This window comes from Akebia trifoliata, chromosome 12 (genome assembly GCF_017979445.1).
Source record: "Akebia trifoliata isolate Shusen 1 chromosome 12, ASM1797944v1, whole genome shotgun sequence".
Taxonomy (NCBI): Eukaryota; Viridiplantae; Streptophyta; class Magnoliopsida; order Ranunculales; family Lardizabalaceae; genus Akebia; species Akebia trifoliata.
Genome location: NC_141386.1, coordinates 26821639 through 26845168, shown reverse-complemented (window position 1 = coordinate 26845168; position 23530 = coordinate 26821639). Strand labels below are relative to the sequence as shown.

The 23530-nt window shown below is 34.3% G+C and overlaps 1 protein-coding gene across 7 annotated transcripts; it reads left to right on the top strand.

Moving 5' to 3' along the window:
• The first annotated feature begins 5647 nt into the window (after positions 1-5647).
• Positions 5648-23069, top strand: LOC147389208 (adenylate kinase family protein). Of its 7 annotated transcripts, none has more exons than XM_086418047.1 (21): positions 5648-5909; positions 6028-6138; positions 6876-7004; positions 7092-7226; positions 8652-8798; positions 11261-11335; positions 11436-11529; positions 12804-12856; positions 13012-13140; positions 14690-14725; positions 14793-14873; positions 14973-15111; positions 17078-17157; positions 17265-17330; positions 19450-19479; positions 19576-19685; positions 22144-22281; positions 22432-22461; positions 22539-22623; positions 22707-22762; positions 22877-23069. In XM_086418047.1, the coding sequence occupies exons 1-19, from the start codon at positions 5706-5708 to the stop codon at positions 22573-22575; spliced, it is 1824 nt and encodes a 607-aa protein (XP_086274173.1). In that variant the 5' UTR covers positions 5648-5705; the 3' UTR covers positions 22576-22623; positions 22707-22762; positions 22877-23069. The 7 variants fall into 7 exon arrangements, with proteins under 7 accessions (XP_086274173.1, XP_086274169.1, XP_086274171.1 ...); XM_086418043.1 differs by having other exon boundaries at positions 6022-6138; positions 22539-22607; XM_086418045.1 differs by having other exon boundaries at positions 6022-6138; positions 22539-22607; positions 22864-23069.
• Positions 23070-23530: the final 461 nt, after the last annotated feature.

The window sequence follows — 23530 nt, the reverse complement described above, 5'->3', positions numbered from 1 at the left end:
TCCATACCTAACCCACCTTCCTAATTATAGACCAACCTAATTTTGTATCCATTCTCCATTAACCATACTAAACCCAAAACCCAAGTCCATGTCCTAAACCCAAACCCAAGTCCATATTCTAAGTCCAAACCCAAGTCCATATCTTAAACCCAAAATCAAGTCCATTATAAGTCCAACACCAAACCCATTCTAAGTCCATTCTCTCACACCTCCCAAAAGATGATACATGTTGATCTCTCATAAGCCCTCAATACCCAGTGTATTATCTAATTGGATAGTCAACTCTTCATTATGAAAATCCAAGAATGCCCTTTCCAAAAATTTTAGTCAAATCAAAAAGATACTTTGGTCTTTGGTAATAATCTATAAAGTTAAGAGAATTTCCAATCATACCCTCAAAATGTGGGAATATTCAAGTACAGACATGGAGTTATCTCATTGATCCATTTCAAAAATATACTTCCATCCCTTGCTTTATGAGTTATTTACAAATGAACCAAGGTTTACTTTTCATCTACCACTCCACCTTTACACATGTCATTCTCCTATTCACCCTCCTAAGAGTACTTTTGTTCTCTTATTGGTCCATTTCAAAAATATACTTCCACCCTTGCTTTATGTGTTATTTACAAATGAACCAAGGTCTACTTTTTACCTACCACTCCACCTTTACACATGTCACTCCCTTATTCACTTTCCCAAAAGTATTTTTGTTCTCTCACTTCTATTTACCAAAAAACCCAATACCAAAGAATGTTTTTAGGATTTCTTCACAAATGTCATCTTTACCCCCATACAAATGAAAAATAAAAAAGAAACAACCTAAATCTCATGTCCATTTTCTTTATTTTTAGGGTTATACCACTTTATCCCCAAAAGTTCTCCAAAAACTTTATAAATACCCTTATTTTCTAAGAACAATTCATGCTCTCAAGCCCCCATCTTTCAACCTAAAACTTTACTAAAATTTCTACTCATCTTTCATTTCTCAACCTTCAACTCTCTGAACCCTCAACTATATCTTTCAACTCTCAAGTTCATTTCTCAAGCTCAAGTTCATTCAAGACTTTTAAGGGAACAAGGTGGGTATAGTAGTTGTTATTTATTTTTTAACTTGTATCTCCTTCTTCTATCCCTTTTTTTTTATAGAAATCTTTAGGATGTGATGGAAAACCCTCATTCATTTCAAGTAGATTGAACCTCAACCTTGGGTATGGAATGCTTGAGGCGGTTTGGTTGAAAGGATAGAGGTTGAAGTCCTATTAAACCCATCTTATCTCATGCATCATAATACACACTATGCACACACACCACACATGCTTAGTCATGATGAAGAATTGTGCAACTCTCTTGATGGGGGTTAAAACACTAAGTTTTTAGTTAAGCATGCATGCATTAAGGTTATAGATCTAAGAGAACTCTATTAATGGAATTCCTCTAAAATCCTAAACCAACATTCCAATTCATGCAAAAGTGTGTTGACTCTATAAAATATCTTCTCCCATAAAATATTTCTTATGTCAACACTAATATCAAATCCTTTTTCAAAGAGGTACATACTCACTATATGCACACACCACTCCATGCATCTCATGCATTTTTCTTATTATGTTAATCATTTCAAAAATGGCCAAATCTAAAGGTGACCATCTTAGGTGGAGAGAATGGGGTGCTTAACACCTTCCCCATTCTCTAACCGAAATCCCTTACCTAGATCTTAAGTAGACTATACATTTTCTAAGAATGAGAGTCACTATAATGCCATGAAAAAAAATGATTTTCAAAAGAATCGATTCGGGTGCCCATTCACACCCATTTCAAAAAAAAAAGAATGGTGGCGACTCCAAACAACGTAACATTGAGGTTCAAGGATGAACATTCTCATGTTTACACATGTGATCTTCTTTCTTTCAGATCCAATACTTAAAATTTGTTGTTGCTGGAATCGAAACTTCACTTGTGAGATATTCATCTTTCCCTCTGCCACAGATATACATAAAAACTGATTGTGACCATTGAATAAAATTATGGCCATGGAGTTTGTAATTAGTGACCAGATGAGATGAATTTTCTGTGGTGTTTGTCTCGAGTCTTGAACTGACTTCCGAGGAAGAGGACTGTGTGTTCATGCCGTCTTTGGTCATGATGAGAGAATTAGGGTTTTGAGAATGGCTTTGATACCATGTGATTTTAGATAAAGAATTTTGAATTTCTTCTTTCTTTTTTTTTTTAAAATTTAATCGTGAATTACAATCTAATATTTATACTAAAATGGATGGTATTCCAGTCCACAGTTCTAGGAGAAAATTTAAAATAGAATTCCTCTAAATTAGGAATCCCACCAAAATAGGAAACATAAAATAAATTCAAACTTAAATAAAGAACAAAAAAATCCTGACTAATTTCACTAGGATCGGTTCCTTTCTACAATTTTTTTTCTGTTTTCTTCTTGATATTTAAAATGGACTTCTTGGTCTTAGTCTTGATATATTTGTAGAGTAGAAATTAAAAGAGAGGGAATTGGGAGTTGAGAGTTGAGAGAAAGTTGAGAGAGAGTTGAGAGAGAGTGAGACTTGATAGAGAGTTCAAGTCTCGGGGGTATTTATAACGAGAAAGGGGGGGAGGGGGGTTATAGGACTTTTGAGGGGACTCTTAAGGGTGAAATGGGTAGAATGATGTGAGAATGAGGGGAGATGGGGCTTATAGGACTTTTAAGGGTAAAATGGGATGAAAAAGGGTAGAATGATGTGAGGTATGTGGATGGGGTGCGTGTAAATTAAGAGTGGTGGAAGGGTATTTGTGAAATGAGGTGTAAATGGATTGCTTGTGGTTAAATGGATTGGATCTTTTAATTAATTTGGGTTGAATGTTAGGTGAGTTGAATGTAGTAGTTATTTGTTAGAAGAATATGAGTGTAAGAGTATGGTTGTTGATTTTTTTAGGAGGGTGGAGGAAATGGTAACATGTGTCAAAGATGTGTAAGGGTGTGTGTAGGTGAGTTGATTAGGGAGAATGGGCGTAGGGGTGACCTGTGATGAGGGATTTAGAGAAATTGATGGGGGTAAGTTATGACATGGTTGTGAATAGGTTTGCTTTTTAGAGAAATATGATGGGGTTGGTAGATGAATTAGGGAGACAGCTTCATGCCATGCCTTGATAAACCTACTGTCCATCCATATGAATTATGCACCTCACACTATAGTCTGCCCCTTCATGAAATATTTCCTTAGATACCTTGCAAGCAAGTTGAATATCACCATTTTTCCTGCTTAAACCATCTCCCAATCTTTGTCAGATTGCACACCTAATTCACCAATTAATAAAACAAAGAAGATCCTAACCCAAAAGGGTTGGGTACTCAATGGTAAAAATTCGAAGCAATCTTTCAAATGCCCTTTCGAGGCATGGACCAACTACTACCATGAACACAACCCATTAATTCTCATGTCTTGAACCCTCCTATGTCACCCTTCGACATGATTCCTTTCACCAATATAAATAAAAATTTGATGTTCATGTGGTATAGCCCAACTAATCTAAGACATTAATTTTACCTTCTTTTAATGTTCCTGTGGTGCTCTCGTGGTTTCAACACATCCTTATACACATGAGGCACACCCAACCCTTTTACACTTTATTTTATTTTTATAAGCTTAAAGATTTCAATATTCACCACCAATTGATGTGCATTGGACACAACATAAATAAACAATTTAATATCAACCTTTTGTTTTAATACTAAACTCCTTTTCTATGCTGCCTCTTTTCAAGAATTAAACATCCAAAATTGGTGTGTACTGTCCAACCCAAAACTTTAATTTTGCCTTTTTATATTGTTACTTTCCTTCTTAAACTAATATAACCAACCTACCTTTCTATGCTTCACGTTTCTTTAAAAAAAGTTTGGATGGGCTCAAGCGAAACTTGTGTGGCCCCTTCTAATATTTGTATCACGCTCTACCTTATTAGGGATGATTTCAATGTTCAACATACTATGATTTGCATGCAAAGTACACAACCCTTCCAATTTTCCTTTTACTACCAGAAAGGAGGTTGGACTAACTAGTCTCCAATACTATAGACTACAAAATAAAATTTAAAAAAAAAAAAAAAAAAAAAAAAAAACCAAACAAATAGGTGAGGGGCCCTTTTTGGCATTTTCTCAGATACTTGGCATGCCTGGAACAATCCAAAACTGTCCTAAACAGGACTGAATTGGAAGAGACGATGGAGAGCCTAACTAACCTTTTATCTTATCTTTTTTTTTTTTTTTTAAAGAAAAAGAAAAACTAAAATACACCAAATTATAAACATATCTTTGTTTGTCCAAAGACAACCCATTTTCTCAATCCATGTTTAGAGATGAGCCTCAAGTCACCTTGCTGAGTAGAGCCATATTTCAAGGATGTGATGCCGAGAGCTAAAACTGGTTGTGGTCAACCTCTTTTAATTCCTTAACTTTACACATAGTTGGCTGCCCTTGTTGTTCCTCAGCAATGACCACCAACCTCTCCTCACGTGCATAAACATGTAATGCAGTCCTTGGTCCAACCAATGAGGAGTGGAGGACTAACCATTTGCACATCCCACCATCTTCCCATGAACTTGACTATCTTTTGGGCTTCCTGGGATATCCAATATCTAATTCTAACCCCATCCTCTTAGATCTGTGGCAGTCAAAACCCAAAAAATATTGGAGGATATCAATCCAACGTGATTAATATTCCCAATGTATATTTGCAAAACATTGATAAACATCATCCGAAGCATCCAAGAAACCTATCCTAAACTAAGATTTATTCATTTTCATGATTAAATCGAGAATTTTAAATTACGAAGAATTGATTTTAGGGATAATCCTTGTATTAGTGTGTGATTTCTTATGATTCCTTAGTTATTTCTCATGAATGGTGTTAATTGTGAAGGTCGATCGTAAGAATAATAATAAAAAAATGAAAAAGAGAAAATACATAGAAATATTTTTATCTTAGACTCGAAAAGCCGTTCCACTATAAATCTGATTTACACGACTTCTTCTCCTCAGTCCATTTTCTCATTTCTCCCTTCTACATTTTCCTTTCTCTTTTAAAATAAACTTAAATCCTCTTTAGATAGAAAATCCTAATTCTAATTTTAATTATATTTGAAATATATTTTTTTATTCCTCTTAAATAAAATAATTATCTATTTAAAAAGAATTATGTCAAATTAGGAGTCTTCCTTAATTATATAGAGTTCTATCTAAAATTTATCATGTATTTACTTCAAAATACGTGTTGATAATGTGAATGAATGATCCGAACAAAATCAATTTTTATCGGTCACAAAGTTAAAAAATGAAGAAGGATTAAAGTTTTTTTTTTTTTTTTTTTAACGTTAATATAGATCCTTTTTAGCGAGAAGACCATGGTCATGGACTGTAACCAATTTGAAAACATAAGCCAATCTCAAATCTTCGCCCACGTGTCATCCTCAAGGGAAGGGTTCCTCCTAAACTTTGTACGTGCAACCGCTTCATAGTTTTTTCCGAACAGCTTGACTCGTCCGACTCGAAAGCGGACTAGGTGGGCACCGATCCGATCCGAGAAACCGATTTTCAAAATCGTGACTCATCACAACATATGGTGGCCGTTTGTTAGTTATTGCCAGCCATTCTCCGCTATAAGATATCTGCTTTAAAACTCTCTCTCTCTCTCTCTGCAACAATGGTGGTTCTTAACGCAGCAACTTTAATTTACTGCAACAATGGCAATGTTTCCACTCCATCTCTTCCAGCAACTCTTTCGACTACTTCATCTCTGCATCTCTCCTCTTTCTCTCCCAATTCTTCTACTTTTTCTGTTTCTCATCGATTCCAGACTCATCGTATATCTTCTAAGACTCGTTCCAGGAGAAACCCTAATCCTAAGGTTTTGAAATCTTCGTTTCGGATGTCTGCTTTGTATCCGAGATGTTTCTTCTTGTGCAGTTGTGCTTATCTCTGAATTTAATTTAATTTATTTTTAATTTTGATTTTGGCAGGGCCAGGGCCAGGGACTGAGATTGAATTGCTCGGTTGGAGGAGAACCATTGAAGGTGATGATATCAGGAGCTCCAGCTTCAGGAAAAGGAACTCAGTGTGAGATGATTGTTCAGAAGGTCAAATTTCATCATTTTCACTTTGTCTTTGATTTTTTTTTTTTTTTTGAAAGATTCATGACCCAAAGCTTTTATTTGGAAAAGAAAACTCTTTTCTTGATAAAACGACAATTTCTGGTGAAAAATAATTTTGTTTTTGTGATATTCAATCAGTTTTGGTTTCAAGCTGAATTAAAAAAGCCTTTGAATTCTCAGTCTCTAATGAAAAATCCCAATTTTTCCCGAGCCGGAACATGAAGTAGGTTGGTATTCTTGCCTTCTTTCTCAAAATCCTAACTTTGGTTTTAAACAACCCATCAATCCACAATTATGAATGCTCCCCATGATCAAATTATAGACCAAAATATTGATGAAATTGATTAGTGTGGATTGTGGTAGTAAGAAATGGTTGACGATACAGACCTCAGCAATGGATATAACTCTATATGGGATTGAGGTGCAAAGCCTTTAAAACATCATTAGTTTGAAGGAGAAGTGCTGAGGATACTTACGGTCATATATTTTCCAATGTAGCATCTCTTCCTTTTTACCACTAAAGAAAAAAAAGGCTTTCTTTCGATAGAGCATGGTCCCAAGTCCCAACATGGGAGGAAGTGTTTGTCATCCAAATGGGAAAAGCTGCACTTTTATCTTTGATTCTCAAATTGTTCTCTTTTTGTCCACTGGACCCACTGTAATTTTTTTCTTCTTCTTTATTTTGCAATGGCATGTCATTGATTTTCTCCTTCATTCATCAGTTTGGATTGGTTCACATATCAACTGGAGACCTTCTAAGATCTGAAGTATCATCAAAGACAGAAATTGGAAATAAAGCAAAAGAATACATGGATACTGGCCGTTTGGTTCCCGATGAAGTTGTCACAGCTGTATAACATGATGCTTCCATAACATTGTGTGATGGTTTGTATTTTCTTTTTTTGATAATTAAGTAAACTAACAATTTTGTTACATAGATGGTGACATCACGGTTATCACGACAAGATGCAAAGGAAAAAGGCTGGCTTCTTGATGGGTACCCACGAAGTTCCGCCCAAGCACAAAGTTTGGAAAGAATCAATATAAGGCCAGACATATATATTGTGTTGGATGTATGTAGTTTCTTTGTTATATAAATTTCTGTTTCTGGTAATTGTATACTATTGATCCCTAAATTATCCTATGGAAGTTGATTGAACTTCATTGAAACTGCATAATTGTTGTTGTGAGTTACACAGAGAATCTATGTATTTTCTTCAATGATCCAATGTCTCGAATATAACTTAAGCTTTAAGGCGACTGTCAGTGAAATAAGTAGGTTAATGTCAGAGAGTATGTTTTTAGGTATTAAGTGCCTCTTTCCAATTCTCTTGTCTTCTACATGGAAATTGCACTCCATTTTCTAATAAATTTTCATTTCGGATATCATGCCCTAGGCACATTTTAGATGCATCATGACACACTTTCCCAGATAAATATCTAATTTATTCATATATATTTTCTTATATTGTATACTTAGCTTAATGTAAAGCATTTTCAAAAATTTATCTCAACAATTGGAATGGACTATACAGAAATCTTGGCATATCGGATTTGTTGGGCTTAGTTTGGCTGATGCTTCATATAAGTGTGCTACACCAACGCTAATGTCGTTGTTACATAGGTTGTTCTAAACTTTTGTCCTTTCTTTTGATCAGTATAAGAAAACAGGGGAAACCTATTCCTTAGTTTGGGGGGAATTTAAAAAGCAGACAGGGGAACCCATATGTGTTGTCTTATCTGTTTTTTGTTGGGTAAGCCTCAAGCTAGATAGTAAGTTGTCCTATCTGTTTTTGGTCTGGAAACTGATCATTCAATAGTTGTGTGCTTGGTTTAATTAGTGCCACATCAATTTGGGTTAATAATGCTATTCAGTTATTTGCATTGTGATTGCATTTTAGGAAGGTCCCCAAGTTACTTTGAGGGTGCTTTGGCATCTCTTTGTATCTCAGTATGAACTGCGTGTGTGTGTGTGCACGCGCGCGAAGGGGGAGGAGGGCTTGTAATGTAATGGATATACTCTTTTCATCATGGAAATATTTATTAGTAACATTAGTTACCATCAAGTTTAAAATCTCGTTTCAATCAGGGGGAAAACTGAAATGGATGTTTTGAGAAGGTTGTCTGAGACTGCAGAAGGCAGAGTATGATTTATAAAGGAAAAGGGTTTCCCTTTGAGGACTTTTAAAAAATGAGCATGACACCAAATTCCATATGAATAGACATGTCTTGATAATCTTAAACATTTTGGTTCAAGTCTTCATCTGTTTTTTGTTCTCTCCATTTTATCTCGTGTTGAGTTTCAACTTTGATGCTAGATGTGTTTGAGGTCAATGCTAGGAGGAGACCTCATCAATGAGCACAGTAGAAATTTTTTAAAACATATTATCACTAGGGTTCAAGTGTACAATTGTACTTTGTATTTCATTTTAAGTCTACGCTATAAGCTTAACTCTTTATATAATCGATCTTTCACAGAAATCTTATCTGTTATTCAGGTTCCTGATGAAATTCTAATCGACAGATGCATTGGAAGAAGGCTGGATCCAGTGTCAGGGAAAATTTACCATCTTAAAAACTTCCCTCCTGAGACGGAGGAAATTGCAGCAAGGCTTATAACTCGCCCTGATGACACCCAAGGAAAGGTAGGGCTGCAGTACTCCATAATCTTCGGTTTGCTTTTCTTCTCTGTCCATCATTCTGTGTCATTTAGTCAATATAGGATGGAATCCGACTGCTGAATGATGTTTTGATCTACATACAACCTGTGGAATTATATTTGTTTCACATAGATCTTGTGATCCATATATCATTTTGAGGTATAATTCTCTTTGCACTGAAGAAATGCAAAATTTGAAGGGATGTCTGTTATATCCCCAAGAATGGTACACCTTAAAGAAGAGCCATACACATGGTTAAAAAGAAACTCTTTTCCTATACTTAAAAATGGATAAGAAAGGTCCTTTCATAACCCCAGTTGTACGATGGAGGTACATTGGATACAGAGATATTGATGTCATAAAGTAGGTATATGGTCATTATTTCCACATCAATGATCTGTTTCAGGTGTATTTATTCAATTTCAACCGTGGCCTTATTAAAGAGCATTTGAAATTCAAAGCTTAATGTTTATTATTTTTATTACCTTGGAGACTCTATTTAGTAGAGACAAAAACATGTGTGTGTCCAACACTGCCACTATTTAATACATACTGCCACAAATCCGGTATGATTTATTCTATTTTTTTGAGAGTTTTATTCCATAAAATACTTGGTTTGTGTTAAACAAGGTTGTAATTTTTTTATTTTGATGTCTATTTCGGTCCACTTGGAAATGGAAATATTTCGACCAATGTGGAAATCAATACAATTTTCAAGGAAATGATGGAGATGTTAGGAAGTTTTCATTGAAAGTGTAGGAAATAATAAAAACATAAATGAAAACATACTCACAAGTCATCAAACTATAATAAACAGCTACCTATTAAAAAAATATAATAAACAACCATATGAATGACAGAAATGAAAATTAGTAAATTTTCGCTACATGTTGGCATGAGTATCTAAGTGGTCGACACCTTAAAACAGTTATATGCTTATTGGAAATAAGAATAATAATATCACATAACTACATATACTTTAATATGTGTCACTTTCTTAAATGATTATGTACCAATTATCACATCATTATAATCTATAAAAAATACATTCTCATTTTATAATATGTATTTTTTATTATTTAAATATGTATGAATAAATTACTAATTTATCTAACTAATTAGAAAATAAATGATTGCATGTGTACCATATGAATATTTCTATTGATGTTTATTATTCATCAGAATATTTCTGCCAAAATCTTGCATTTTTATACATAACATTTGATTATTTCAGTCGAAATTCAATATTCACCGAAAGATTTCACAAAATGAATAGTGATTTCCATCGAAATATATACATACAAAATCTGTCTGTTTAAATTTCGTGTCGGACCTTGTGGAAATGGAAATATTTTGGTATATTTCATGGAAATGTGTCAAAATTTAATTCTATGGTGTTAAATATAAAATGTAGGTGAGAATGGAATGGTGTCTAACATGATAAATTATTAGAAAGGTGAGTGCCCTTGTTCCACAGTGGAAATGGGTTGATATGATGGGGGCGATTTTTGGATATGAATATAAACACTTACTTCATGAGTGCTCTCCAAATTTTTTGAGGCATGCATGAATCCCTCATTTTGAAATATTAGTACTGACTTAGAATTGCCTATTCTTGGACTTGGATATTTGTGGTTTCATTTTTTAAACCATGTGTATTGGTCATAAATAGAAAAAAAGGGGGACACAATTGGATTTTTTTCATTGAAGATAAATCATAAAATCCAATTTTGTTTAGGTACTTCTCCATACAGCTTTACGAGGGGTTGTATTATTAAGGACAAGTTATTGTGGATATGTAATTAAATAAAGATAGATCATGATACTGTTATCTGTGAAAAGTACTATTTGATGATTGTAGAAGAGGACCACATGCTTCTATGTCCAACTTGCTTACATTTTAATGAACTGTGACATCTAACAACCTCCAATATACTCATTATATTGCTAGCATTTTCTTGGTGTGATTCAACACTAAACGATTAAGTTGTATTTGGAATATTGTCTAGCTATTTAGCCTGCCTTCCTTTGCAACAAGTAAATTTGAGTACCTCAAGTTGTTTGTACAGTGCAAGAGCAATGTTGCAAGTCACTGTACAGATGTTGAAATGATCTACTTTTTATTTTACGGACAAACGTGTTGAAGAAGTTGTGCAAAGCTTCAATGATGGAAATAATTCATTTTCCTTTCAGATTTGTGTATGTAACAGAAGTAAGGTCTAGTACATTTAAAGTGCCTCTGAGAACTAAGAAAACATGAGACACTTGTATGTTCAGTGAACATGCTGTAGATTACATTTATCATAAGACCTAAAACATACATGATTTAGGTGAAACAATATACAAAATCCTTATTACAGTTATTTGTAAAATTTAGAAAATTTTCCTATGTAACCTGATTCATATTTGAGTAGCACCTGACATATATTTTCTTTTGCTGTGTCTAGGTGAAATCACGTCTAGAAACGTATAAGCAAAATGCTGAAGCTATCTCATCAACATACTTGGACATAATGATTAAGGTTTTGCACATATTAAGTAAATAGTATTTTTCTTTCTCCCATTTATCATGTGAAACTATGAAGTGTCTCTCATTTATTTCTATACCTATTAACAATGCAGATTGATGGGAACCGTTCAAAAGAAGTAGTTTTTGAAGAAATAGTCTCCATGCTGCTTCAAGTCCAGAAGGACCGAGTAAAATTGACGTATTCAGGTAAGACTTTCAAGGACTCAAAGCACATCTTGTGTCTAAGTATGCATAGATCTACCTCCATCAATCAGCTTTTGGGAAATTTTTTATAACTATGGTGTTCATTAGCAGATTTGGGCTGAATTTACATGCAGAATCTATGAGATTTATCTAGAAATTTGTGATGGGATCTTGATTTCTCAATTGGGGTGACTTTTTCCCTATATTTTTAGATCAGTTAAATTTATTTATGTTGGTTTAACTCTCAGATATTCGCGATACTCATGCAAGACAACTTATAGCTTCTTGAGTATTGAAAATAGTTGAATCTTTAGCTATCACTTCATGGTAAGAAAAACTTGAACTTATAATCTTGTGGTTATGCTGTTGTCCATCTCATCTGGTTCCCCATGACCTTGGCTTGAAAGGTTCTCTAGTATATGTTAAAGTGTCTGTTCCAATGCACCCCACCTATTTGTGTCACATGTCACTTCAATATAAAATAATATAATTAATTGTACCAAAAGCTTATCTCATCTTACCTATTCAGTTAGAGAAAATCGCCTTTTCTCATGAGAGGGAAGATTAGAAGACCAGCACCAATTTATATAAATTAAAGGGGTGGGGGGCGTGATTAATGTGAGGGGTTCTATTATAAATGGCTTATCTTTTATTGAGAGGGAGGGAAAAGGTCTGCAAAAAATTATCCACTCTTAGTGAATTTGGCTTGTTGTAGAACACATAGATGTTGCTGCATTTTGGCGACTATGATCACTTAAAAATTTCCATGTTCTCTCTCTCTCTCTCTCTCTGATTTTTCTCTTGTGGCATCGATGGTACATCTTTGAATTTCCTCTCCAATACTGAGAATTTATTTAAGAATATAGTACGCTCTCCGATCTTGTAGTTATTTTATAATCCTTCCAACTTGCATATTACATATGATTTTTCTTTTGAATTTCTTCTTTTCTATATATGGGTTTCATGCATTATATGTTGAAGTCATTGAGCATAAACAAGGTTTCTAATCCTGAAGAAATAGTTACTTCAACTGAATGATTTTGTTTAAGGATTTCCTCTTAGGAAATCACAGAACAATTAGTAACACCCTAGGGAAGGTACAATATCCCTTGCATCTACTCTGTTGTATGGATTTGGGTGTTATTAGCTAGTTAGACGAAGGCTCTAAGAAACATCCCAAAAAGCATAGCAGCCACCTAGCACTATTCTTGGACATTAATTAACTTTTAACTTCTATGGTTTATCAAGCATTGCTCCTCTTTCTTCTTTGTTAATAGGAAAATCAGTAGTTAGAAGTGGCATTGATTCCAAGGTGGCATCTTCAAGCCAGGTATATACTTCTGCTGTTAATTTGGACAGTTAGAATCATGTTCGTTTTCGAAGATTTTCTGTATACAATATAGGAAGATGTGTTCGATAGAACAAAATGAGACCATACTTATAGTAGTGTGTGTTTGTTTCTTATTTTGCAAAATATTTTGCCAGGATAATTGGAGAGGAATTCCCACTAAATTGAATAACGTTCCTCATTCTAGAGAAATAAGAAAATATTTCTATGATGATGTTTTGCAAGCTACTCAAAGAGCTATAAATGATGGAAGAACTCGACTGAAGGTCAGATATTGATAGCTATCTCTTTTCTGTTGGGGGTTTAAATTCATTGATCCTGGTTGATTACATATAACGGTTAGCTAGAGTGAAGAAGAAACCACTTTGTCGGTTTCCTCAAATGTATTTTTGTAATTATTTCTTATAAAAATACCTTCTACTCTAAATAATAGGGTCATCAAACTCCATATGAATTTGGGAACTAGTATGTTACAGAATTCTGAAGTGGTGCTTCATTATGGATAACCTAGATGTGGTGTAAGAAATTTCAGTATGTCTATTGCAAATTTATGATGCCTTAGAAAGTGATGGACTAACTGCTCATAGTCTAATTCATATGAAAGGTTCAGATTGTTAGAATTTTATCGTAGGAACCCTGAGAGAGAATAAGGCATACTGACCGATATAGAGAAAATTAAACTGTCCTATATCACCATACACAAATGCTTAGTATAATTTTTCATAATCATTACTTTCCATAATTATTTATGGTGTTAGCTTTAAGCTGAGATGGTATTTTGACCTATTGAAAGCATACTGCAACATAATACAGTACACAGCTTTGTCTTTTCATCTGGAATATTTATCCTAGACAATGGCAGTGATCACTCTCTGGTTCTTGCTTGCTATATTGGATTGTTGAAATGCAGGGAGTGCTCCAAATCATTAGAATACAATATCAGTTTCTACTCAAATCACTAAACACTCTTTCATGTAGTTGTATCCTATTTATTTCTGCTACAATTTCTTTCATGATTTGCTCTCTACTCTTGGTCCAAAAACGTTTTTTTTTGCTCTTGACTCCATACCAATAAGTGCTACAGGGAGGGGTTTTTAGCTAGGGATGAGTGATACATCTTGGGCCATGTTTATTTTGAAAACAACTTGTAAGAACATTTACAAACATGTAAAGCATGTAGTATACTCATATCTAAAGTGGGATGCTAGAAAAGTGAAGTACTAACTTTTTAGAGAGCTGCTATTGCCACACAAACTTTTACTAATTCCACACCAATTCCTATGTAAATCATCAAAGAATTGCACACAGTTGGTGTGGCATTAGTAGAAGTTGGTGTGTCAATAGTAACTCTTTTTTTATGGCCTCGGAACATATTTTATTTATTTATAAAACAATTTAATCTATTATGCTTATCAACATCATAAAAAATAATTTATTTTGGATTAAGTGGAACAAAATGGTGATGGCTTATGTGGACCTGCAAGTTGAAAATTGCTCATGGGCTTTTGGCCAGTTATCTCAGTAAAGGCCGATGATAAAATTCAGTGTCCATACTTGGGTTAATAAATTTCAGAATGGTACAAAGGGTTCTGTGAAAAACTCAAAGTTACTAAAAGTACGGTGATTTCCTTATACGAACATCTTGTATTTTTATTACTTACGTGCATCTCCGCAACATGATTTTGTTTTATCCATGTTTTAGTTTTTCAGATAATTCATTTTTTTTTATGTATAGAGTAGTGTTTATATTGATGTTTATTATGTTGCTACTGAGGATCTAATTATCTCTGGTTTGATGACATTCCAAATTGACAGGTGGAGAACAATATTCCAGAGCTGAATCCAGAAATGGTAAGCAGGTCTTGTTCTGTTACTTCCTAAAAAATTATTGGAATTAACAATATCTTATGATGCACAGGATGTTTATCGAATAGGTACTTTAATGGAACTCGTACGAGTTCTTGCTCTTTCATTCGCTGAGGATGGAAAACGGGTCAAGGTATATTTTTCTTGGTTTCTCAAGTTAGAGCCAAGCAGCAAGAACTTAAAGCAGCTGATATATATTTTAAAATTCTGTTTATTTTTTTTGCCTTTTAAGGTTTGTGTTCAAGGGTCTATGGGAGAAGGAGCACTTGCTGGGATGCCATTGCAGCTTGCGGGAACTCGAAAGATTTTAGAGTTCATGGATTGGGGTGAATATGGTGCTATGGGAACCTTTATCAACATTGGTTCTATAGGTTGGGTACAGAGTTAATTAGATTTGTATATTTTTATGATTTGCACCAACTTCATTGATTACTCTTTTCAGCTTGATAAACCATCAACCAGTGCTGAACAAATAATTCACAAAATTTCATCATAACTGTTTCTGGTGAGCATGTCTAATTGTTTTGTACCAGTTTAATATTGCTTTCCAAAATCTTTTTCATTCAGGTCCTTAGGCTTTTTGGTTGCGGATGAGAATTTGATAATTCTTTTTTCTTTCTTTCTTAGAAGAAGTCGCATAGACTTGAAAATGAACAAGTGTCTATACTTGTGTAGCGGATATTAAGAAACATCTGTCTTTGTTGTTAAAATTCACTTTTGGCATGTTTTAGAAATAAACCATAGACATTGGATAAGAAGATATTTTAATTTGTCATTCTTCTACCACATAGTAACTTTTATATCTATTTCATGTGTAGGCATCAATGTTTATGCCTAGTAAATCATAGCATTGGTCCTCCAAAATTAACTTTTTATTGTTGTACCAGCATTTGACACATAATGGGTTCAGGTAGAAGTACGAGAGGACAGGTGCACCTTGGGTATCGTTTTGAAAAGAAGGACAGTTCTTTATCTGAATTACACAGTCAAAATATGCATATCATTGATGTGTTTATTCTTTCATCTGTTTTTTTTTGTTGCTTATTGTGGGTATCCCCACCCTTCGGGTGAGACTAATCCCATGGTCACATGCATTGCTCCCTCCGAAACTCCTAAGTGCAACTGGTTGAGTCGGGGGTCAACCGGACCCTGGAGGGTGGCCCCAAGGAATTTATAGCTTTGTGGGGTCTACCCTCCCTAGGAGCTTATCAAGGCTCGGCTTGCCACTAGGCCAACCCCTTGGGGTTGTGTTTATACTTTCATCTTGAACACAAAATGCACAAGGAATTTTATATTATTACTGTCAATTCTTACTTAAGGCACAAGGAGTTTCTCAGCACAAGGAGTTTCTCAGCATTTCCTTTTGACCAGCTTTTCAATTAAATGTATCGATTGTGTAAATTTATGAATATGAGTGGTTAGTTTGGCACTTTGTTGCATTGATACGAATACGGGTATAAAAGTCCGACAGGGCACCAAGTTCTGGATTCGGAAAACACAGAAATACTGCATAATAATAAGGATAATGAAGGATCAGGTGATGGGAATATCTTAGATATGTATCATATACCAACAATTGTAAGAATACATTTATCAATATTATATTTGCTACAAAGACCCCTCGGGGTTGTGTTTATACTTTCATCTTGAACACAAAATGCAGAAGGAATTTTACTGTCGAATCCCACCAACTATATTCCTGTGGTGGCCACGCACTGGCTTGGACCAAGCAGGCACCAGCCATAGCCTGGGTGCGGGGCGTAGGGACTAGTCAGGTTGCGTGCAAGCTGGCCCGGATACCCTTCGTTATCAAATAAAAATATTTGCTACAAAGAAATCTTTATTGGAAAATGTAGAACTCATAATCTATAAATACAAGAACTATATCTTTAGCTCCTGTCTTCTATCTTATTTAACTCTATTGTAAATACAAGAACTCTATATCTCAATTTCGATTGAACACCATTAGAGAACTCTTGTAAATTAATATGCAATTTTTCTCTAATTGTTGTATGTAACGTAGGATCTGCTCACATGTACAAGAGAACCATTTTAGTTGTAGTTTAGAATTGTTAAGAATATATCAATTGTTAATGTATCTTGTAAATCAAATACAAAAGCTGCAGGGCCCCTTACTCTTTTATTAACAATTTTAAAAATGAGATCTAAACATGGGAGTCTCAACTAAACAAAAAAATGGGTCATGTTGTGCAAATTTTAGAATTGCTAAAGATTGTTTACATGCATTATGAGTTGGAATGCACACCTAACTTGGATATTGTATTTTTTAGCCTTCCTAAAACTTTAGAGGTTCATGATTTCTCCTTGAAATTGTAGGTGCCACAGAGGTTGATGAACAAGATGACATATTTATTCTAGTGGCTCCTCAAAATGCTGTTGGGAATTGTATAATCGATGTGAGGATTCCTTGAGAATATTTTCAGCACACATTATGGAACACATCTACTAGAGGTGTTCCTGGTCACCAATTTACCTTTTACTAGCCTTGATGTTGGACATGCAGGATATGAAAGCTATGACCGATGCTGCCGGTAACCGTCCCGTGGTTCTTATCAATCCTCGGCTGAAGGTTTATTTCCTACAGAATTTTAATCACCTGGATTGATCTTTCAAGCAAACAATAATATGTATGGACGATGTAACTCCAAGAGTTGTACATATTGACAAAATAATTGATAAGTGTGCATACCATGAAGCTCCATGTTATATATCTTGAAACACATCTAGGATTCTCCTAACCCTAAATTATTGTTGTAAGCCATACTTTATATGAACCCAGTGCAGTGAACATTTCCTGGTATATGCCACCTTACATCAGAGCAAACAAATTTCCCTAAAAACATTGCACCTTCCTCATGTTCTTTGACTTTTATTTTTTGTCTTCTCTAAATTAAGTTGAAATAGGAAATTCAAATCAAAATTTCCAATCAATACGCATGGTCTGAGATCTCCTTGGGGGATTTTTCACTGTTTTGGAAGTCTTAGTCTTATACATATATTAAATTTTGACTTATGATCATGAAATATACCAAAATATTTCCATTTCCACAAGGCATGATAGGAAATTCTAAAGATAGTTTTCTTATATATATTTTGGTGAAAAGAAATGTTCCTTTAAGGAAATATTTTGGTGAATATGCTTAGTTGGTAAAGTCTATGGGTGGGTTCAATTCCCACCATGTGTGTGTGTGTATAGGTGAACAATAATTTTTTGACGGCAAAACAAATTTTAGGTTCAAAAATTAAAGATTTTAGTCGAAGTATTTCGATTAACAATGAATTTCAATAAAATAATCTTTTAAACTTTCTAAAAAAAATATTGTAAAAATAATAATAATAATAATATTGATTTCAACCTATAAATTGCCCTAATATTCATCATTGTTGAAATAAATTATGCTTGGTTAGGTGTCTATATATCATCTTACATTACCATCCAAGTGGTGGAGTAGTGGTTCAACGACTTGAGTGTGCTCCCAAGGTCATGGGATCGGGTCTCTCCACCCATGACAATCCAATACTCCCATTTGTGATGGCTAGGCGTATCCAGAGGGACTAGTCCCACTTCTAGGGGGTGGGGACCCCTCATTGCGTTTAAAAAAAAAAAAAATCATCTTACATTGATGTATTCTAAGCATAATAACAATCATTCATGTTCTAATTAGTTGGATATATCATTTTATTCATATTTTAAAATAGAAAGATGTATAATTAGTTGGATTAGCGTTGATTTCCTTCCTCTTATCTTAATAGTCTTTTCATTTAGGCAAGTGCTTTATATATTATGGTGTCTATAATTAAATTGTCATTCTTATTTCCATTTCCATTACGATGCATTTGCCTTTTACTTGTCGGGCTCTCTAATATTTTTGCCGACATGTAGCATACTCTATTCATTTTTCATTTCCATGTTCATGGAGTTTATTAATATTATTATTTGATGATGGTGGTTACAGACCCATAGGCCTGACTAGCAAGGCTGAGGCAACTGGCCTCTTAGAGCACCATATCTCGCCCAAATCCTCCGGGTACATGCAATATCCCACAAACCACACATACCAAGTAAGAAGGGATAAATTCCTTTGGGTGGCCAATGAGGGAGCTTGAACTAGAGACCTCTCCCTTTTTGGAGGGATGCCTTGGCCACAACACCCAATGCTCACTGGTTATATTTTATTATTATTATTAGTGTATGGTGAGTTATGTGTTTTTATGTAAGCTTTATCCATTTCCTATAGTTTCAATGGAAATTTCCTCAGTATTTCCATCATTAATGGAATAGTTTATCATTTTCGCTAAAATTGTATTAGTTTTACCCATCGATAAAAATATTTCCATTTCTAGGCCAGCCGCAATAGACACCAAAACAGAAATTATTACCTTGGTTTTATATAAATTAGTCCCTCAAGTATGAAATTTTGTAAAGGTGGTTTGATTAGTCTGTGGGGTTTGTTACTATGGTTGATACTATTAATCATAAGGATGTTCTTTGACTAATTGGTTCATGATTGAACCATTTGCATAAAATCTTTCATGTGGATATGGCAGTAAGTCTGTTTTTAATGAACTATTTATTTCTTACTTCCTAAGACGGATAGTAATATGTGTTTATTTTTCAAGCTGCTATTGAGGGCTCTTTTTTATTTTAATGTTTACTCATTTTCACTCTCATTTTTATTCAAATTCAGGATTTACCTGGTTCAAGTGGCATTATGCAAGTAAGTGCAATTTTTATTGTTTTAATTGTATCCTCCGCTAGTGATAAGACATGTTAATAGAATTTCATTTCTTACACACTACTGTTTATCTCAAAGACAATGGGAAGGGATAAGAGATTGGAATATGCTGCTTCATTCCAAAATTGCTATTTCTTTCGGCTTCTTTACTATGCGGGAACTCAATATCCAATTATGGGTGCTCTCAGGTGAGATTATTAGAACTGCACAACAGTTTTTGTGGGCTAAACTTTGAATCACTTTAATATTGTATATTTTTGAAAGATGATTGGTACTTTTCACTGAGAATTTGTGGTTACAGATGTTTGGATTCCTCTCTTTTATTTTTCATTGGATCTGATCTTATTCCATCATCATTTGTCATCGTCAAAGCATTTTATCCCAAAAATTTGGGATGAATCTTGTTCCTCTCTTTGCTTTTGTCTAAATCCATGTTTTCTGTTAACTGCATTGTATTTGGTTCCAGTTTCACTACCTTTTAATCTTTTAGAACCTTCATCTTGCACATTCCTTCTGAGGTTATTATCAGTCTTCATTGCACTGACTGAAACATCTCTATCAACTTCCTTAATCCATTTTACATGTAATTGAATGTTGAGTTTTTACGAAATGAAGCAAATTCATTGTTTTAGAATCTTGAAGCTGATAGAATTGGAAAGCACTCACAAAATTCCTTTGATAGTCTCCATGTATTCCAACCATTCTGGCTCTGCTGGACCCCTAAGTACAACACGAAAAATAAAATTTAGGCTGATGACTTGATGGTGACATTATGTTTTTAACTTTTCTGTTATACATGACGACCTTCTGAAACCTACCAAATTTCAGCTTGACATGATGGAAAGCCTCCAAGATGAGCGCTTTGTCCACACAGAACTTCCTTATAGATCAACTGTCGCATTGTGGAGTCTATTTTCTGATTTCAAATATCTTCTTTTTCACCTTGTAAATGGTGACCAAGGTGTGAAGGGTTGCTTAATTCACCCAACAAGAAGTATCGATATTTGTTTCCAACCAGAAATTGGTGCACCTTGGTCCTTTTACAAATCTTATGTTTGTGGGGTAAAATTCATGGTGGGAAATGTGTGGGGTATAAAATATTGTTTTATTTGAACTGGTCATGTACACCAAAAGTGTGAATCTTGAGGCAGGTATGGTCCATTGTAGATCAAAGGTATCGGATTGATACGTACCCAAGATTTGCATTGGACCTATTTATGGTGTCATGGGCATTTTTTGAATTTGATCTTATCTAATTGGGAAAGAATCCTATATAGGAAGGATTCTTTACTATGGAATGATTACCTAATTTTGAGGACCATTGATTGGATAATTACAAGGGGGTACTTATTAGCGTTGATTTCCTTCCTCTTTTCTTATTTTGTTGTAAAGGATCTGGAAAGGAGGCCTAAGGGCTATCATGTAACAGGAAAACGTATGTAACAGTGGTTCTCTGGATTATAGTAGAATAGGGATGTAGTTGTTGGATTCATGATGAGTTCCATAAACAAATCGTTGTGTGTTCTCTTTCCTTATACATTTTCTATTCTTTTTGTGATTAGCATTTATGTGATTGATTGATGGAGGTAGGGATGCAATTTGGTTTGGTTAGATTCGAAGTGGGGCCAAATTGGAACCAAACTGACATTGGTTGGTTCTACTAAATAAGAACCAGAACTGAATCAAAATGTTGATAGAACCAAACCAACCCAAACCGAACAAAGGTCGGGTTGGTTTTATGGGCTGCCAATATTCTATAAACCTGATTGGAAGAAACATATTTTAAATTGAAAAGAACCAAATTTATAATAAACATAAAATTTCATATAATAAATTATTAATCTATCTATAAAAAAAAGTCACTAATCTATGTCCTAACTCCTAAATAATTCATAATAAATTAATATATATTACATGAGAGTTCTGTTGTATACAAGTCTTGAACTGAGAACCGAACCAAATTGATCGGTTCTCCATTTTCTTAACCCAGAACCAAACTGCAACTTGTTCCAAACCGAACAAAACCAGCCCAAGGCTATCAGTTTGGTTCTTGGTTTGAACCGGAAAAAGCTGCACCCCTAGATGGAGGAATCCTAAAAATTTCTTCTGGAAATATATTGAAATTCTTCAGCCTTTTGCCGCTACGAAGTGCAATATCCAACTTCTGATACTCTGTTCTTCATACGTAAAAATTGTACCGTTGCAGATTATTCACAATTATGTTGCTTTCAAATGTTGTTTTTTATTTTTTTTCTTCAACTCTAGATTTTCTAAAATATGAATGTTTTGTAATAGTTTCAGAAATTGGTAAAACTTCAATTTCTTGCTAGTTGCTACCATAAGTGATTCTTCTTTATCTTGTTGTGCATCACAAAATATATTTCATGGTAAATTTGTATATAGGTTAATATTTAGATCATTTAATTTTTCAAATATACATTATATATTTCCTTCTTGTTCTTTCTTTTCTTTTCTCTTTCTCTTTATCTATATTTTTTTTTTTTTGATTTCCTGTTTGAAAACCTGATTGTTAGCATGTATGTGGTTGCCCTAGAAAAAGGAAAATGAAATCTTCTAGAGGCAATTTCCTTCATTAATAATTCCTATAGATGGGATATTTGACTATGATTAATCTCATGATTTCAGAATGTCTTACCCATACCCATATGAACTCTACAAGAGAGTCGATGAATCCTCTAGAAAGGAGAAGTATGTAATGCTGGACACATTCTTGAAAAAGCCAAATGTTGATGAAATTAATGACTCATTTGAAGGAAAGCCTAGGTAAGTCGTGTTTTATTGTGTCAAATGTTGTAAACTATACTTAGCTTTCTTATCTCGTTTTAGCTTTAGTTTTTTCAATTCCCAAGATTTCTTGGCCCTTGAAAGCCTCTTATGTTGAAAAGCTATCTTGATTTTGATTTACAATTGCAGAAACCAAGAAAAGAAACCTGCAGGAATCTGGTAAGAAATATTCATGTTCTAAACATGATCAATATACCATCCTGTAAAGTTGGTTGATTCATTTGGTTCTGTTTTAGGGGTTTCTTGAGTGGTGCATTCTTTGAGTCAGCGTAAGGTCTCCGCAGTATTGCAGGTCGAAGTTGCAGGTTCATATGTTAAAATGTATGCTAAGTGGACAAATCATTTAAATAAATAATGGCCATCTTGTTTGATTTTATCCATTTATTTGTTTCTTATTATTTCAGGGTGATCTTTAATGGTAACATGCCGAAAACAAGTGAGAGCATTCATTCACAAAAAGGTACAACGTGATTTTCTTTTACTTTCCGTACTTCTGCATCGCTTTCGCTAAAATGTTATGTAGATTACTTACCCAAAACAACGAACCTCACGATATCCAAGTATTTTGGATCAGATCAGAAGCTGCTGCTTCAGCTGATTACATGATCGCATAGTTAAAGCTATTATGGGTGGCTGCAATTTTGTTCTTCTCCCATTGTATTTTCCTCGATGAATTGAAAAAGTCTGTAGATTACGATAGTCTTGTAGACTATCCTCTTTTAAGTCTATCTTTTTTTGTATAAAAGATGTGCCAACCTTTTTCATTCTCTTGCTGTCACCTTATATCAATGTCTGGTATCTTGGAGGCCTTACATCGTAGTCATATTTTGATCATTCTAGCAAATGAAATATTGTAAAAAAAATTTGGTGAGAAATAATTTAATGAGTTTAGAAGAAAAAACTGACATACCAGTTTCGGTTTGCATTTGAAACATGCTTTTCAAATTTTAATTATTGTCCGCCAAACAAAGGAAAAGCACTTCCCATTATTCTAGAGGAAGTCCAAAATAGCAAGTGAAAAGCAGCTCAGATGTGAATCCCACTTTGGGTGTTTGTAGGATGTAATTTTTGGATCATGATGCCCTTATTTGTTTATTTAATGAGTAAAAATCCTCTCCCCCCAGCACACACCACAATGCTTCTTAGATATTAAATTTGTAGATAAAAAGAAATTACCTCTCCTCCATACTTGAATCTCGAGAATGGTATCCTTCATGTTCCTTACAAA